Source organism: Phyllobates terribilis, unplaced genomic scaffold, assembly GCF_046119375.1.
Source record: "Phyllobates terribilis strain yellow unplaced genomic scaffold, ASM4611937v1 Scaffold_9__5_contigs__length_417890890, whole genome shotgun sequence".
Classification (NCBI taxonomy): Eukaryota; Metazoa; Chordata; class Amphibia; order Anura; family Dendrobatidae; genus Phyllobates; species Phyllobates terribilis.
Genome location: NW_027362769.1, coordinates 73,039,838 through 73,059,623, shown reverse-complemented (window position 1 = coordinate 73,059,623; position 19,786 = coordinate 73,039,838). Strand labels below are relative to the sequence as shown.

Below are 19,786 nucleotides of genomic sequence, written 5' to 3'. Positions count from 1 at the left end.
GACTACTTCACCGCATCAATGGGAGAATGGAAGGAGCCATGTACCGTAAAATCCTGAGTGACAACCTCCTTCCCTCCGCCAGGACATTAAAAATGGGTCTTGCCTAGGTCTTCCAGCAAGACAATGACCCAAAATATATGGCCAAGGCAACAAAGGAGTGGCTGAAAAAGAAGCACATTAAGGTCATGGAGTGGCCTAGCCAGTCTCCAGACCTTAATCCCATAGAAAACTTATGGAGGGAGTTGAAGCTTCAAGATTCCAAGCGACAGCCTCAAAATCTGAATGATTTAGAGATGATCTGCAAAGAGGAGTGGACCATAATTCCTCCTGACATGTGCACAAACCTCATCATCAACTACAAAAACATCTGACTGCTGTGCTTACCAACAAGGATTTTGCCACCAAGTATTAAGTGTTGTTTGCCAGAGGGATCAAATACTTATTTCTCACAGCAAAATGCTAATACATTTATCTAATTTATACAATGTGATATTCTTGATTCTATTTTGGATGTTCTATCTCTCAATGTTAAAATGAACCTACCAGTAAAATTATAGACTGTTCATGTCTTTGTCAGTGGGCAAACTTACAAAAACAGCAAGGGATCAAATAATTATTTCCTTCACTGTATATATATGTGTTTATTAGAGATGAGCGATTCAATTTAATGTGAATCAAATTCATGTTGAATTTTTAGGAATTTGCTGAACCTAGCAAATCTAAACATTTAGCAATTTATTTCACATGAATTGCCTACAATGGCAGTCACATTGCAGAAGATTCCATCAGAGAAGGATAGCATAACCTCGGCATAGCTGGCCAGGTTTCCTTTTAATGCTGGCAGGCTCCCCCATAATGTCTTGATCTCAACATCATCAAGTCTGTCTGGGATTACATGAAGAGACAAGATTTGCATAATTCTACATCCACATTAGTTTTCCATGATGTTTGGAACAACTTCCCTGCAAAGTTCTTTTAAAACTTCGTACTAATTAAGCACTAACTACTAGATGAATTGATGCTGTTTTAAGGACAAAAGGTGGACACACCAAATATGGATTCACTTTAGATTTCTCTTTTGTTTACTTTGCATTTTGTTAATAAAAATAAACTTTTAATACTTTTGCAACATTTTATACACATCTGCCAAAAACTTTTGCACAGTACTGTATATATTTCTCACAAACAAGCCTAATAAATCTTAACAAAGTCTACTCACCGCAGTTCAGTGCAGTTTGTCCACCCATGCCTAGAATGATGCCATCTGGTCGCTCTGCTTTAATAACTTCTGTGACAAATTGTGGTGTGATGGGTAAGAAATAGACGGTGTCAGCCTGCTTGATGCCCACCTCATTAGTCTGGACAGAGGCGATGTTGGGGTTCATGAGGACTGTTTTCACACTTTCTTCCTATAGATCATATAGGATGTCAATATTAGAAGTAATTTAACTTCATAGAACAATCATAACCTAAAACAGCAGGTATGGCCTAGATTTCACATTAAGGGGGCTAGATTTCTCTATGAACAGCATGGGTCAACAAGATAAATTATTTTCAAAAGTGTGGAGGAAAATAGTTAACAACATGGTACCTGGATTCTAATAATATGTGACATGAAATCTGTACAAATCTATTTACTGCAAGTGTATAAAGCTGACCTAGGCCTGTTGACATCATTATCCATGGTTTCCAGATCATGCATTAATGAGGTTTGAACCAGCTTTATGCAAGTTGGAATAAATAGCTCTATACTTAAAGCACCACTCCAGCGTTTTTTTTATTGCACCCCTGGAGTGGTGCTTTAATATAAGTCCTCTGCCTCCTGTCATATACTCACCTTACGCCGCCGCTTCCATCCATCTCCTGTGAAAAGTGACCTGCCGGCAGCTCCAGTGTTTCATGGTGCTGCGTGGAGGTCACTTTTCAGTACAAGTCTATGAGAGTCTCGTTCTGGCCTCATTCTGGCTCTCACAGACTTGTATTGAAAGCTTGTGAGAGAAGCTTCTGACTTCTGGCAGTCAGAAGCTGCACTCACAAGATGGTGCCGTGGGACTGGAGCGGTGCTGAAAACCGGGGAAGACGCCCAAGGGTGAGTATATGACCGGGGGCAGGGGGCTTACACTTAAAGCACCACTCAAGGGGTGAAAAGAAAACAGTGGAGTGGTGCTTTAATGGATATTTCTGTTCTATACAGCAGAGTCATTAAAACTGTTGACAAAGGAGGTAGAAATGACTAGCATGGTGCCATCATTTTATTTTTGGAATTCGTGATGGAAATGATACCATGCAAATCAGTACCATTTTAAGAATATAGTGGAACATTTCGGTCTTAAAGAGATAAGTCATCAACATTTCACATACCAAACTATTTATATACACAATAGCTCTTTCAAAGACAATTTCAGCAAAACCTTTACATGGCCAGTCCGTTCCTTTATTAAAGAGAAATCAGTGTTTAAATTGATATACAGATTAGGCTGAAGGTCTATGGTGGATCTGAGGCCTCTGTCACTCCAGCTCTATTCCATGCCCAGCATCACCCCCTACTGTTTGACTGATAGCTTCTATCCTGTGTGACTTCAGGCAAAGGAGCCATCAGTCAAACAGGAGGAGGTGGTGCTGGACGCAGAATAGAGCTGGAGTGACAGAGGCCTCAGATATACAATGCTGATTTCTCAGTAGCGGAGAAATGAACTAGCCATGTAAAGATATTACTGGAATTGTCTTTGAAAGGACTACATTTACATATAAATAGTTTGAGGGGTGAAATCCTGCTGACAGATTCCGTTCAAAGCAGAACTACACTTGAGAATGGTTTTATAATCCTCAAATTGAAATGAACATTTAATGAATGTATCTAAAGTGTAAGAGAGCTCAAAAATCCAAGTGTATTTAATCCCTGTCCATGCAGCCGGACTGACAGCTGCAGCTTGTACTGAGCAGTGTGAGATCTGAGCAGCAGCAAGGAGGAGAAGCATTGAGGAGCTGTCAATCAGGCTAGGTGAGCAGAGATTAACTTTATCATTTTAAAAAGGATTAAACAGCCATTCTGTCATGCATTTACATAGTAAGTACACCAGGTCTAAGAGGTCTAATAATATATGCCTTTTTATTGTAAAATGTGGTGAAAGATCCATTTTAAAGTGAAATAAGTAGAAAAACTTACATAGAAATTAAACACAAGAAGTGGCCTAACTTGAAGTTTGTGGGCCCCAGTGGAAAATATCAAAAAATTTTATGTAGTGTAAATAGTATTGGTTTTCTCATATGGGTCAAAAGGTCCTTTTGCCCCATAATCTCTAAGTCTTGGGTGCAACTGCAGCCCCTACACCCACTATAGTTACCCATCTGAACACAAGCTTTGTTACTTTGCTGTACATGATGGAAACTAAAGTACTTCACTTACTTTCATTGCTTTGACAGCCTGAGATCCAGAATAATCAAATTCTCCTGCTTGTCCAATAGACAGACCTCCAGAACCCAAGATGAGGACTTTAGATACCTACAAGTCAGAAAATGAAAAATAAACAGCATGACGTTAAAAAGTGCTTTAATGCTCACACCGAGACACTGCAGTTAATTAAGAAGCCTTTAATTCAGAATAGATTGAAATATGATTTCTTGTAATGATGCCCAATTCATAAAAGTTTAAATAGCAAGAAATGAAAATTGAAGATAACTCAGGCATGTAATGATTTTACTAAAACGTATTATTTCTGGCAGTGATATTTTAAAGAGATGCCTTTTTTTTCTACCTCAATTCTTTTAGACTGTAGAGCAGGTTTGGGCATTACAGATGCCAGGGTGGTGCCTTTACCCTTCTTTATCATTGACAGGAAGACATCGAACAGGAACTGGAAACATGAGAGAGAAAGTGATGAGCATACATGTCTATTGTACATTACATGTAATAACTAACATCCAAGTTCAGGTCATTCTTCATTTTTCAATAACTATACCTCTGTGTCAACAGGTCCAGGATTGGCTTCAGGGTGGAATTGGGCAGTAAAGATCGGCTTGGTCTCATGCATGATGCCCTGTAACATGAGAGATGAGTCTAAAATCCTTACCAAATTCCTACTAATAAACATTATAGGCTTTTAAACATTGCTCACTTCATTGCTCTGGTCATTTATGTTCACAAAGAGTGGTTTCCAGCCGGCAGGTAGAGATTTGCTGTCTACCCCATAAGCATGATTCTGAGCAGTGATGAATGCCTGTCCATTCATTGTGTTCACAACTGGCTGGTTCTGTCCTCTGAAAAGTACAGATAGAGTCCATATAAAGTTAGTATATAATAAAAAATATTATTTTTTATTTATGTATAGTGCCGACATACTCCACAGGGCATTACATTTTAGTGAATACATGTGATGAAATAATTCAAACAGTATTGATACTCAGAAAAGCTTACAATCTATGAAGAGGTGAGGGTGAAAAAGAAGTTAAAGGGCCCAATCCATCAAAGAGTTTTTGCCAGAATTTTGGCTTAAAGCTCCTTGACATTTTAAGGCTTTTGGCATTTTTACACCACTCGAGTACGCCAAATTTTAGATAAGTGGCTGGAGTTGGGGTAAGATGCCATGTGGCCGAAACCGCCTGGCTGTTGTGAGATTTGCCAAACTCTTTAAGAGGTGCACACCTCTTAATAAATTGAGCAGATCTTGTTCCAGCATTGCCTTCATTAAGACTGATGTACAAAACGCAGGTCTTAATAAATAGGGGCCAAGATGTGCTTATTTTGTACGATGCTTCAGTTATCTTAAACATACAAAGTGGTACTGTCCATTAAGCCAGTCGTAAGTTAGTATCTGTGTATAGGCACAGATATAAAGAGCATTTCAGCACATGGAGTATCTAGGTTACTGTCGGGTGAAGAATCAGACTTTAAGGAATAATGTTGAAGGGGGGTTGTATTGGGGAATGTAAATTTTGAAAAATTAATAACTGAATGTGATAAAGCAGAGATATGTTTTTAGGGCATGTTAAAAGTGTGGATGTTGGCAAGTGACCTGTCTGGGGTAGCGCATTTCAGAGAACTGGTGCAGCTCAAGAATAGTCTACGAGCCAGAAGAGAGGTTCAGCTTATGGAGGATGCTATTCATAGATAATTAGTAGAAAGAGAAGTGATAGTGAGTTACAGTAATAGAGATGTTAATGATTCACAGCTACAATAAGAGTTTCGCTATTTCTACAATAAGAAAAGGGCAGATTCTCGTATATTGTATGCATTCTTTATTATTATTCATATGTTTGGTATAACTTCTTTGTAACACGGAGGAACCATTTTTGTTTTGGTGAATATTACTATTTATCCCTCAATCTGTAAATTTTCATCCCATTTTTAACAAACTTCCTACCTGTTAGCCATTGGCAACCTGTAAGTCTTGGCACCAGCGGCCAATGCGGCAATCTCATTTCCCATACAGATACCAAACACTGGTTCAGTGCGGTCACTATTGAAGACCTAGACAAACAGAAGACAATTGACTATCTATTAAACATATGTTATATGGTAAATTAGTTTATTGAGGGTTTTTGAACTTTGCAAAATATTCACTAACCTTCCTCAGATTTTGTATCAGAGGCTGGGCCAATTCTGGGTTTCCAGGTCCACTTGTAAGTAAGAGACCGTCATATTCCATTTTTGTGAAGTCATGATTCCAAGGTACCAGGTTTACCTCAGCTCCTCTCTGAGGTCAGATAATAAAATTAAAATTTACATTGCTTTTAGGTTCAGATTTTTTATTTCTATGATGTGGACTACAACAATATTTTTTGGAGCCACAAAGCATTTTTCTAAATATAGACTTGTCAGCTACAAAAATTGGGTATTTTGCTGTAAGGTCTGCTGTCCTCTATGGAAACTCCTGTGGTTAATTTCCACTATTAGGTTTTCTTGTATGACAAGAAAACAATTATATCTTTAAAGAGAACCTGTCAGATACGAAAATGCTATTTATCTTCACATATAGTGGTTATCTATAGGTAAATAGCGTTTAAATTATGTAAAGCTGCCTTACTGAAAGTGTGGCTATAGAGAGAAAATGAAGTAATATTCTCCCTGCAGCCACTTACTTTCAGTCATTGGGGCGGTGCAGAGAGAAATAACAATCACCGCTCACTACACAGTGAGTGCACTGTGATCTCTTCTTAAAACCTTCACTGTCATCCTGCTCTGTAGTATATATATGCTGAGCGAGCTGTCAGTCAAGGAGAAGGGGGAATGATTACAACACATTCACTGTATATTAAGCAGTGACTGTTACAGCCCCTTGCAATTGAAGCAAGCGGCTACAGGGAGAATATTACTTCATTTTCTCCCTGTAGCTGTGCTTCCAGTAAGCATGGCAAGCATGATTTAACCGCTATTTACCGGCAGATTAGCACTATATCAGCAGGTAAATAGCATTTTGTAGATAACAGGTTCCCTTTACATATATTATTGTTATTTTACTACACAATTAAACCGAAGGATGCAGTCAGTCATATAAATCGGACCAAAATCTAAATGCAATGTGACGCGCCCCTGGGCCTGTGTCGCGCTGCGTTGCGCACGCGGGAGCTTACCCGGAGCCGGATCTCTTGAGGGTTGTAGTCTCGTGGCGGTGACCCGGTCCGTGCCCAGGGAGTCAAACTGAGCGGCGATGTAACAGCGGTAGATGTAGGACGACTACGCCACCCGTTGAATGCAGCTATGGAGCTGCCGCTGCAGGACAGTCCGCTGAGGCCGGTGGATGGATGGTGCAGCGTAGATGGTATAACCCCCAACGGGAGGGGTATGGCCTCAGGGCAGCAGATGTGGATGATGGGGGTAGCAGGAACCACTCAGAGACGGTGCGGTGTAATTCAGGGTCTTTACTGGTAACAACGATAGACCCTCCCGGAGTACTTGCTAGTGAACGGGGCCTGGTCAGTCCTTGAGCAGATGGGATCTCCCCTGGCCAGGCGGAGTTGTAGGCCTCCCAAACTGACTGTACTCTTCTGGCTACCTTGCTAGAAGCGGATATAAGTAGCCCACGTCCCTGAGTGTACCGTGTGGTGCTCACCCGTATGGCCGGTGACTCGGGGCCTTCTAATGGCTTCCGCTCCACGATGGCGGTGCTGGTCCCACGCGTGTGACCGTGCCTTCGGGTTTCTGGGCCTGAGGACCTGAAATCCCCTGCCGGTCGGCTTCTGCTGCTGGGTAAGAGTTAGTCCCCACAGCCTCGGACGCCGGGTCCGGTAAGAAAGCTTCTCAGTCAGGGCGAGCTCTGCAGCTGTCAGCCCCTGACTCGTAGTAGTATTGCTTCTGCTGTTTCTTGTCTCTAGTCTCCTTGACTCCAGGCTCAGGCCCCTGGACAGGGCCTGCCTGTGGAGCAGAGCCCATAGAGCAGCTCTGCTCCCTGTCTTCTCCTCTCAGAACTCCCTACCCTGCCTCAGCCCCAGGTTTATATAGGGGAAGTCCTTCCCCTCCCAAGACTGGGCAGGAGGTGTGGCATGCACAGGATCCCTGACCAAAGGACCTCCCACCTGCTCTCAGACGTAATATCTCTATCACTGTGGCAACCAGACCCCTGGGGTGTCACACAATGCATGGTCTGGTCAGCGGCTCTCCCAACCCGAGCGTGACAGCTGTATATAAATACATGAAGTTGTCACGCTTGGGTCGAGAGAGCCGCTGGAAAGTCCTGGCATTGCGTTTCGATCTCAATCCAATTTATACGGCTGTCTGACTGCGCCCTAATAGCGGAAAGTAACCACAAATTAGTATACTTTTATAATATGTACAGGTCGTCATTGAAACTGTTCCACTCAGCACGGTACGAACTTGGGGACTAATTCATTAAGACCTGCGTTGAGCATGACAGTCTTAATGACGGGCTTACTGGAGTACGATGCGCCAAATTCATTAAGAGGCAAATTTAATGTATCTGGTGCATATTCTCATAGGCATGCACTTACATGTGCTCCACCAGAAAGACTACTCCAGACAGGGACTGGAGTAACATTTCTGGCATAAGAAACACTGGCACTTTTGCTGAATTTGCCAAGCGGACGTAGCCACGCAATGTCCCTTCTCCTATGCAGCTCCACCCATTTTGGTGAAGCTGCTTTAAACTGGTGTGAAAAAGGCAAATGTTCCGCAAAGATCTTGCTACTTTTTATAGTGTTCGATGTCAATTTTCTTGTGTCTTACCTTTACCAGCTGACGGATGATGTTATGTTTTACTCCACAATCCACTGCTACAATTTTAACAGGATTTCCTTTGCCATATACTTTCACCTCCTGAAATGAATTGCAAGAAAATTATTTTGTACAGAGATCCCCTTCTCATATGTTGTTTAGTTTTTTTTCTCCAGATTGCTGTACACACTTATAATCTATCACAAAGCTGACAGGTGCATCTACTTCACATAAATACTGGGAGTACATCAGTCTCTTCCACTGTAGTCTTTAAATTGTCTTAAAGGTTAATCTGCACAGACCAGGTGTGAGTTTCTATCATGAATATAAAGTATTCTCTTTAACTAGGAGGGATGAGTGACTAGTTTTCTTAATTAAAATGTCTCAATTACATAGTTAAAAAAAATACTTTATTGACACATGTAAGTCTACTTTTCCAAAACTTTACTGTACGTCGGTAGGATGAATTCGGTGCACAAGTTGGTCGATTCGCAATGCCATGGTCTTTTCACAGAACGGGTTCTTGACATCTTCTCTGATGGAAAATAATTCAATTGTCCTCTATTACTAGTGTTCCTAACTGGTAATAAAATGTAATGTAAAACCCCAAAATTTTGCAGACCTTCTGATCATCACTTGATCAAACCTTGCTAAAACCTTTAGTTGTCAGTTATTAGGGGTGGAACACATACTCTAAGAGGCTACTTCTGAAATAGGTTCTCAAAGAATGTAATAAAATTACCCCTATCACATTATTCAAACGAAAATCTGTCCTAGTCATGTATCAGGACAGGCTGCAGTCTTAAGAAACACATCTTCTGAGACCTGTGTCTCAACTAACTCTTCGTGACTGACTGAGCATGAAAAAAAATCCTTTCTGCTCATTCAGTCATGAGAACATATATTTCTTCTCCTGTCAAGCACTTCTCCATCTCCTCACCAGTATGTGTGCTTACGATACAGCTTCTGTCAGTAGAGACACTGGTCTTGGGAGATCTGTTTTTCCTGACATGTGACAAGGATGGGCTGCCGTTTGAATTATGTGATGGGGTCATTTTATTACATTCTTGGAGAACTCTTTTAAATTAGTATGCAATTCTCCAAAACAGAAACTATACTTTGCAGGGGAGCACTGCGGCTTAGTGAGATTTCTCCAGGTTCTCTGGTTTCCTCCCACATTCTGAAGACATACAGATACAGAATTTAGATTATGAGCCCCAATGATAATGCTGCCTGAAAGGCACTGTGGAATTAATGGTGCTGTATAACTAAAAAAGAACCCTGTATAATATGCACAGAGCATTATAGCATTATAGCCAACAGTGTAGAATTGGACTTCAGCGCAGCAGAGATTTTCTGTTTGATTTTCTCATTTGCTCTTAATAATGATTGGCTACTGATAGAAATGTGTATTCCATTTCAGTTAAGTGTTTAACAAGATCTTTTAAGAATGTTTTGTCTTCAATATCTAATATCTCAACATCACTTAATCCATTTGAATATGGCTCTCCAGCTAAAACAGGTTGGGGACCTCTTCTACATAGAACATCCACAGGTAAAATCTAATAAGCTCCTACATCAGCGCTCATCTCCGAAGACATTCTCAGACTATTTTATTGGTGTGAACAGTGTTAATGAAGGAGGCAGAAGCAGATGTTAAGAAATCAATTTTTGGCTCTAGCTGAAAAGAAATGTACCTCATGCTGGTTCATATTAAGCGGCTGTTTATCACTGAAGCAGACAGATTACTGTGTTCACTAATTATTGCCAAAGGTAAATTTCATTATTGTCAACTTTATTTTACGAGATGGCTTTTAAAGTCTTCAAATTGGAGTTATGAAATATTCCTCCTGTTGTGTCCAGATCATCTGGAAAGATGTCAGATTCTTAACTTATTCTGACAGCTAAACTCCCTAATAGACCATTAAATTACATGACCTGGCACTTTTATTAGGGGGATCGTAACATAGAGATAATTGGATGGACAGCCTTCAAGAAAACCCAACACAAGTAAATACAAGCATTAGCAGCATTATTGGGGAATATATTATAGGATCATACATTTAATTGGATTTTTGGTGTCTTTTTATGATGACTTATATGAACAACGAGTTAACCATTAACTATTCATTTCTTGACTTGAAACTCTATGAATAGTATACTCTAAGGTCAGGGTCACACCAGCGTATGCTCTCTCATAGAATTGGGTCAAATATGCTAATCACACTCTGATCAGAGATTGATCACAGTGTGATCATAGTCTGATCTGATTCTCTCGGATAAGGATAAGATGGAGAAAAATATTTCTCCATCTTCTTCATCCTGTCAGTCAGTGGAAATCTCACTACACGCAGATGTCGTCCAACATCCACTCATTGACTTCCCTTGCCGAGTGTGACCTGATATCGGATCAAATATCGGCTCAGTCCGAGGAAAAAGTTGGACTTGTTCACAGCCCCATAGACTAACATTGGTCCGTCCGAGTGTGATCTGATGTTTTGTCAGATCGCACTCAGACTGAAAATGGACTTGCCTGCACGATCCCTTAGGCTGTTGCTGTTGCGGCCACTATGCTTTTTTTTTTTTTGCAGCAATCGTGATTAAACCACAACACTTTTCCACGATTTTCAAAAATCATGACATAATGATTCTTTTTTTGTCTCAGTCACAGCAAGAGTAACAAACCATCTCTGCATCGTGTGAATGCAGCTTTAAAGAAAAGGCAATCTTAAAGATTCAGACATTTAGAAATTCCTGTATCCTTGAGAAGTTTTATCACTTGATAAATTTGAATACAATCTCATAATGAAATTTTTTAATAGGCTAAAAAATGGTAATTCCAAATCTGTCATATGACTACTTAGACTGGATTAAGGTGAGCATACGAGAAATTATACATTTTGTTTTTCTTTTTTTTTTATGATTTTTCATCCCTTCTGTAGGTCCATTTTTCATCTCTGTATGTCACTTGTATGTGAATTTATGACATCCATATGACATCCATTTTTTACATCACCGATTAAAATATAATAAAAGACCCTATTCACTTTCCTATTTATTTTTTGCAAATAATGCATCCTTAAAAATGGATGTCATGTGTATGTTTTCAGTATGGCATCTGTTTGTTTAATGCACCTATGGGCGAGTCTCTTCCGAAAAAAAGAGTCTGAATGAGCTCTTATTTCTATTCCCCACTGAAGGATAATGATCAAACCTAGGACTCCTCTCTAATATGTGCATGCACAGGAGTCCTCTCTATGCACTACATGTAATGTACGACCTGTTTACAGGGCACAGAGGGGGAACGTAAGTGGATAGAAACAGGAACAAGACAGATTCAAGATCAGTGTCTTTTAATCTATTTACTAATTTAGTTTGGGGGGGGGTCAAGGAAACAGAGTTTCTTTAAGTCTAAATGGCGACATTTGACATGCAATGCTTAAATCGCAGTGCAGCACTGCGACATTACATCTAATAATTTTAGATAATAATGTTGAATTGCAACCTACGACTGCAACACAGGGTCGCAAATGTTTTCAAATGAGTTGGACTTTCTGTCACCAGTCGTAAGCGGCTCACTTGCCATTGGCTTCAATGCAAGTCACAAGCTGCTCACTTGCCATAGGCTTCAATGCAAGTCACAAGCTGCTCACTTGCCATAGGCTTCAATGCAAGTCACAAGCTGCTCACTTGCCATAGGCTTCAATGCAAGTCACAAGCTGCTCACTTGCCATAGGCTTCAATGCAAGTCACAAGTGACATGCAATTAATCGCAAGTGACATGCAATTAATCGCAAGCGACATGCAACTTATTGTAACTCGTTTGTTTCACTTTACAGTAAAATTACAGCTCTAAAATAGTCACAAGACAGCAAGTCATAGACAAGTTGCACAGATGTTCTTGTCGTGTGACATTTTGAGAATTGCTGTTGCATTACAAATATCGCCGTGTAGCCTTGGCCTAAAGCTGGCCATAAACTTTAGACTGTGTTCACACTGAGTTCTGTTCAGTTTGTGCAAGAATAATACAGCTAGCACTTGTATGGAGTGAGGTCGGGCCCTGTAGTTGGCCACGCCCACTGCCCAGGAGTATGTATAAGGCATACATACCCTCTGTTCGTGGTTCTGAAATCGGCGTATCCCCGCATGCTGGGGTTTCATAAGTCTGCGGTCACACAGAGTGACTGCAGACTTATCGGTTTGGACCGGACAACATCTTTAACATTGGTTTTATTTAAAGAGTTATTCTAAGCAAAAAAATTGTAGCACCTCTCCCACTCATTGTAAAACTGCCTGACTACAGGAAAAAGGCATGCAAACTGCCACTTTTCTGGAGCACTACTGAAAAAGCACAGATCTGATGATCTGTGAGAATCCAGGCAGATAGTCTCCTGCCGATTCAGACGTATGCATCAACTGGGTCATCATATTCGAGCTTGTTTGCCTATTGGAGGCAGACACTTAGACATAGTAGGCATATATGCCCAAAAATGAAACACGACAGAGCGCACATTCGCTCTGCCAGCACCATTATAGTCTATGGCCCCGTCCGCGCTCATGTCCGAATCCTATTTTGCGGGAAGTTCAGAAGTAAGCCCTGACGGGACCACTGAACGGGAGACAGAACACAATGTGAAAGTAGCCCAAGTGTAGAAAGAAGAGTTTGACATTTGGCATATCTCATTGTGAATGTATACTAGTTGCTCTAAAGTAAGATACATGAATATTCAGCACAACCATATAAACTTTTTGTTGGTGATATTGCATCTGTCCGATTTTATTAGTGGCCCCAGAAGATTCTGAAAGAACAGATGTTATATTTTCTCACCTTAGTTGATACTTCTGCAATAAGGTTTCTTTTGTTGGGGTCAGCAAACTCCACTGGTTTTCCCTCAAATTCGATTCTACCTAATACAGTGCCCTGGATTGAAAAAAAAAAAATGGTCATTATTCAGGTATCCTATGGTGCCTCAATGAATAGCTCAGATTAAGGGATATGGACAACTTCAGATACATTTTTTATTTACGTAAATGCATGTATTTTGGGCTACAAATCATTTTGAGTGTCATTAAAAATTTTGCACCATTTGCCTTCTATAACTTCTATGTTGTACTGTTAATTGCTGGCTGAAGAATGAGTTAACTAAGAGTCCATCAGTGAGCTTGTTCTCACAGAGTTGGCAACTCTTTTATCTACTTTTTCCTGAGCTTCTCTCAGCTTATTGATGATCACATTTCAGCTTTCTTTTGATATTTTCAGCTGAGAGGAGCTCAGTAAAACACAGATAAAAGAGTTATAAACTCTGCATAAGAATGAGCTCACTGACAGATCCTTAGTTCATCTCATTCTGCAGCCAGCAATATACAGGCTAGCAAACAGCCCTAAAAGCCAAAAGGTGCAAAAAAATTTTAATGAAGCCCATTGCAAAAATTAATCCATGCGCAGGTGTCCACATGCTTTAACCCAGGAATAAATTGATGTAATTGTAATAGATAAAGTTATTTCCTTATAATAATTAAGATTTTTTAATGATTTTTGATCATTTTCATGATTTAGAGAATTGGTTAAAAAGTTGTTTTTTTTTCTGTAGAAAAGTCTGCAAAAACTTTTTTCTTAAAGACATCCTCTGACCTCAGCATAATAAAGCTGCTTACAGGATGAGACGGATCAGTCCCATAAATGTTATCTCAGTGAAGGCTCTGATCTAAATGGTTCATAGGTCCGTTTTATTGGCTTTTATGCCGCACAGATGGGATGGTAAATCAAGCTGCCTTGTGTCACCCCTGCATCCCATGACTGATATACACCTGTGCTCCAATAACACTTAGGCCACGTTCACACATGTTCAGAATTTGGTCAGTATTTTATATCAATATTTATAAGCCAAAACCAGGAGTGGAACAATCAGAGGAAAAGTATAATAGGAACACGTCACCACTTCTGTATTTATCACCCACTCCTGGCTTTGGCTTACAAATACTGATGGAAAATACTGATAGTTATATAGAGAGCAGTACGATTTCTATCAGCGTGCATGAAAAGTACTATGAAAGTGGCTAAGACAGTAAGTAACAGTAATTAGGTTTTCTACTTTGAACGATTTTCAAGTTCCTTATTAATAACCTCCGGATCCCCCTTTAGTTAAGAGTGGATACAAAAAGCGTCTTGCTTTGGAGGACAGACCAGATCTATGCAATACATGATCGATCCATTGAAATTAATTAGTACCATATAATGCTATATAGCACCCCCCTCACCTTTAGCAAAATATTCAATATCCATTCCCCAATCACATAATAATTGATCACTGGGGACTTTAACAGCGTGACGTGTGATCAACTGATCTATTCCAAGCAGACATTCTTTTATCCTTACCTTATCCCGAATCTTTTTTGCTAACATTCTGGTATCAATTCCACACAGTGCAGGAACCTAAGTAGGGTAGAGAAGATACGATACGTCATATCATATTCTAGAGCATATGGTCATCCCCATGTTCCTAGTATGTCAGATCCATAGATCCATAGTAATCACAAAGCAGCTTCCTATTTATAAAATCAGGTCTTTCTATCCACCTTTCCTCCTCTGAACACCTAAAATGTGCATATATTAATTGAGCTGTTTTCCCAAAAGGGCTATGTATTACAGAAACAGCAAAGAGCAACCCAGGGCTGTTTTCAGCGATAATAATAATAACAATAATATTATTATTACAATTATTTTAATAATTGTTAATAATAATAACATTAATAATGATTATTAATAACATTAATAATCTTTATTATATATTGGCAACATATTCTGCAGCACTTTAACATTTTACAATTCATAGGGGAATCTTATTAATATTTTTTTTTTATTGCTTAATTAGACACATTATTCTTTCTAATGTTATACGGTAATTAAAAACGTATTTATTCTGTAAATATGGCTTTAATGTCATACAATTTCAAATAAACATCTGGTCTATACAAGTATAGTATATACTGTATGACTATTGTATATATTATTACAAATTATGCTGCTTAGTAAAGGATGTCCACTAGATGGCGATATTGTACAGTTGACTTCACTGACTACCTCTCATTTGCTCACTGGCTTTGGCATATAAAGCACATTATATATATAGTTTTCTTTTTTAATACATTTGCAAAAATTTCCACATTTCTGTTTTTTTTCAGTCAAGATGGGGTGCAGAGTGTACTTTAATGAGAAAAAAAAATGAACTTTTTAGAATTTACCAAATGGCTGCAATGAAACAAAGAGCGAAAATTTTAAAAGGGTCTGAATACTTTCCGTACCCACTGTGTATGTATATATATATATATATATATATATATATATATATATATATATATATATATATATATATATACATACATATATATATATATATATATATATATAATGTATATGTGTCTGATAAATCTAAGGTCTCATTCATACATCTGTTTTGGCGCTGTCCATGGAAAAGATGTAAAACTACTTGATTTATTTAAAAAAAGTTAAAACCAAAATAAAAGTGGTAGTAAAATACAAAAATGAAAGTATTTTTGATCCAGTACTTGGTTGAACCAGAAGAAGATCCAAGTACTAGATTGAAAACGCATTCATTCATTTTATAATTTTACTACCAATCTAATTTTGGTTTTAATTGCATTAAATAAATCTAGAGCTTTTACCTCTACCTATACGGATAGCGCCATGGACTACATTTTTTTCTGATTGACATATCGATATGGACCCATCTGGTGTTCTGTAAGGAGTAGCAGAAGTCTCACATTGATCTGCTTGTTTGCATAGCTCACGAGGTGAGCAGTTTTTATTTATTTGACTAAGGGCTCGTGCAGAAGATGTATTTTCAATCCAAGTGTGATCTGAGAAAACATCGAATCGCACTCGGACCAATGATATTTTATGGGGCCATGCACATGTCTGATTTTTTTCCTTGGATGGAGTCTGTCAGAGGATTTCCATATGATATTTGGATGCACGATTTCCATATTATATTTGGATCGCACTCAGCCATGCATGTCAATGAGTCCGTGGAAAAAATCAGACTGCGCTTGGATGACATCTGAGTGCAGTCCAGTTTTCATGGATTGATAGAATGGAGAAGATTGAGACATTTTTTTTTCCATTTTCTCATCCGAGAATATCGAATCACAGTATGATCACACTCAGAGTCTGATCAGAGTATGATTTTCATAATAGACCGATTTTTGCAAATGAGAGAAAACACGGTCGTGGGACCCTAGCCTAATCCTTATATCCCATACAATTCTACCCATGGGGGCACACTGAACTCTCTTTTTTTTCTTTTTTTTACAGTGTTTTTCACAGATAGGAGACATAAACATTATAATCCGTGGTGCTGTTCACATGTCTGTGTTTTTTGTCTTTATACAGACCGTGTGTCTGCAAATAAAATCATGGAGACGTGTGTTTTTAATCTGAGTCATGGATCAAAATTATCTGTACAAGTCTATGGGTTTGTGAAAAATCACTAATAGCACACATTGTCATCCATGTGCTGGTAGGAGAAGCTTTGTAGCTTTTTTTTTTTTTTAATGCAAAAAAATCACTGATGAAACACAGATGGTAAAACCTGACACAGTGACCAAACACTGATGAAACTCAGATTCACAATACTGTTGAAATTTTTTTTTGCATACGTGAAAAGTCATTGACGACTGAATGAGCCTTAAAGGGGTTGTCCACTACTTACACAACCCCTTCTTGAACTAAATGTTTGGCCCCGAGGCTTATGCTTGCCTCCCATGCGCCATTCCAGCAGTATCAGCACTCGCAGTCCCGGGGCTCTTGTGCTGTTGTGACATGTGACGCTGGCGCCCAATCAGTGCTGGTGTCACTGCCTCCGCCTCCGGACAAATCGAGGAACTCCGCTGCTCTATGACTTCCTCTCCAATTTGACAGGAGGCGGAGACATTGATGCCAGCACTGATTGGGTGCCGGAGTCACGTGTCACAACAATTGCCAGGAGCCCCGGGGAAAGCGAGTGCTGCGGGAACGGCGCCGGCACGGAAGGTGAGTATAAGCTTTTTTATTTTATTAGGGCCAAGTGTGGGGTATGACAAGTAGTTGTCAAAGTAGTGGACATCTTCTTTAACTGTGTTTTTGTATCTGTATTAGGCTATGTTCACACATGCTGGGTTTTTCAGAGTCACAAATCTGCAGCAAAACCCAATCTCTGGCAGGAAATCAGCGGCATCAAAAACGCAGGTTTTGCTGCGTTTTTTGTGCGTTTTTTTTCACGGTCCTTCTGTGTCTATTTATGCATGTACATAAAGTTCTGTGAAAAAAAAGAACCCCATACTATTTTGCCATCAAAAACACTGATGCAAATTTTGGTGCGTTTTTTCAGCAATTTTTTCACCATCCATTACTTCCTATGGGTTAAAAACCGCTGAAAGAAGTGACATGCTCTATTCTCCAAAAACCCAACCAAGGCACAAAATAGTGAACAAAAAAAACAAGATGTGTGAACAGAGAATTCTGGTTTCTCATAGACTTTGCTGGTACTGCAAAACGCAGCTGAAATTTGTGTCAAAATCTGCAGCAAAAAGCTCTGAAAAAAACTCAACATGTGTGAACATAGCCTTACAGTCACAATATCTAGACATCCTGTGATTAAGTGAACCCTATGCTGATCGCAATCATTATTGTTGATCCATGACAAGTCCTGGTGTTTCCTGTCTGCTATGGTAGAATCCACAGTAGATTTGCTCTGTAGACAGCCATCAGCTTCTTTTCACAGCACATTTTGTTTAGTCCTATAGCTAATCCTGATATAAAAAAGAATGTATTGGCTACAAACCTTCTCTTCCTGTAGCCACTCTGAGAGTGACTTGACTGCCCCCCAGTGGCTGTATTCATTACTGTAGTCCAAGACCAGTAATCCAGACACCTACAAGACAAAGACATAATCATTTATTGTCCATAAAGTAACTATGATCTCAATAGGACTGAATGCAATATCTGTAAATGCTACATTATATGTCACGTGAGCAGGAGACATGCAGCCGATGAGTGATCTTCAGACAGAACGAGACAGCAACAGAGCGAGTGACATAATAGTGTTAGTCTAGGCACAGTGCCAATGCAAAGACATAGAGTAAGTTCAAGTAAGTAAAGTCAATTAGGGAGAAAGGTAAAGCAGAGATAACTGTGATAACTGCACTCACCTGAATGTTCTCTGACTCAATGTATTTCATAAGCCCATAGGAATCCACTGCTTTAGTGTCCGGTGCTCCGCCATTTCCTATGATCGGATTAGTTAGGGTGAGAATTTGTCCGCGGTAGCTTGGGTCTGTCAAAGCTTCTACATATCTACAGGTACAAGACAAGATAATATTGTGAGTACCCTTATTTCAACCTCCCCATTTATGTAAACTGAAATAAAGTATTTTAAATGTCACATTCAGGCATACATACAGTACATGCATACATTAGTCCATAATATCATTTTATTATGTAAGTATTTTATTGGTTTGGAACTTGTATGAAAAGTGAGTTGGACTGAGCTACAATACCAGATACAGCCTACAGTTAAAGGAGGTGCTGTTTCTGAAAAAAAATATTTATTGAATCCCATACAACTCTGTAGTATCATATTGCTTGCGGCTACCAAAACTACAACATGAGGGGGTGTTATAAATATAAAAGTTCAGTTAGTGGTAAAAAAAAAACAACCTACATAAACTTATGTGATAGAAATGAATGTGAGCTGTGATACATTTATACTGTTGGTAAATATTATGATAGTGTAAAAGTTGCTCCTTAATTAAACAAGATTGATATTGTTAAAGGGAATGTGTCACCCACTGGGAGATATCAGACCTCTACTATGGCCATACAGGGTATAGAAAAGTAAATCTATACATACCTGTATGGCCCATAGTAGAGGTTTGATTGTAGAGAAAAGCACTTTAATCAATTCTATTTTCTACAGGCTTGGCATCCAGGGAACGTTAAGCAATCCCCGCCTATGTGCTTATTATTCCCCCAAATCTCCGCCTGCATGCTTAATTATCATATTCCCCCCTCCCCTGCACGTCACAGGACCCTGTGACAGACCCTGTGACGTGCACTGTGCACCTTGACTTCCCGGGCATGCGCAGAGGGCCGCTCACCTAGAGCGCGCTTTGCTTCATCCCGGCCCTGTCTCTCCGTGCACTGCGCTGCAGGTTTCTATTGCGCAGGCGCTGGGGAGTCACTGTCACTTCCCGGCGCCTGGGCAATAGAACCCTGCGGTGCAGAGCACAGGCAGACGGGGCCGGGATGAAGCAAAGCACGCTCTAGGTGAGCGCTGCTTTGCGCATGCCCGGGAAGTCAAGGAGCACAGTGCACATCACAGGGGAGGGGGGGAATATGATAATTAAGCATATAGGTGGGGATTGCTTGGCGTCCCCCGGACGCCAAGCCTGTACAAAATAGAATTGATTAAAGCGCCTTTCTCTGCAATCAAACCTCTACTATGGGCCATACAGGTATGTATAGATTTTAGTGTTGAACAAGTATGTTCTGTTAACCCTTTCGCCGAGTATGCTCGGGCCGAGCTCCGAGTATTTATAGCTGCTCGGTGATATACTTGAATC

General features: G+C 39.7%; 1 protein-coding gene across 1 annotated transcript in view; it reads right to left on the bottom strand.

The window, feature by feature from the left end:
* The window catches only part of CPS1 (carbamoyl-phosphate synthase 1), a 98,908-nt gene that overhangs the window by 69,765 nt on the left and 9,357 nt on the right, over positions 1-19,786 (bottom strand). Inside the window, exons 3-14 of the mRNA XM_073646611.1 lie at positions 18,374-18,518; positions 18,007-18,096; positions 14,544-14,600; positions 12,996-13,088; positions 8,180-8,269; positions 5,565-5,693; positions 5,361-5,467; positions 4,116-4,257; positions 3,960-4,037; positions 3,756-3,854; positions 3,407-3,502; positions 1,220-1,409 (exon numbers count right to left, since the gene is read on the bottom strand). Coding sequence (XP_073502712.1) covers positions 1,220-1,409; positions 3,407-3,502; positions 3,756-3,854; positions 3,960-4,037; positions 4,116-4,257; positions 5,361-5,467; positions 5,565-5,693; positions 8,180-8,269; positions 12,996-13,088; positions 14,544-14,600; positions 18,007-18,096; positions 18,374-18,518 — 1,316 coding nt within the window. The remainder of the gene's footprint in view (positions 1-1,219; positions 1,410-3,406; positions 3,503-3,755; positions 3,855-3,959; positions 4,038-4,115; positions 4,258-5,360; positions 5,468-5,564; positions 5,694-8,179; positions 8,270-12,995; positions 13,089-14,543; positions 14,601-18,006; positions 18,097-18,373; positions 18,519-19,786) is intronic.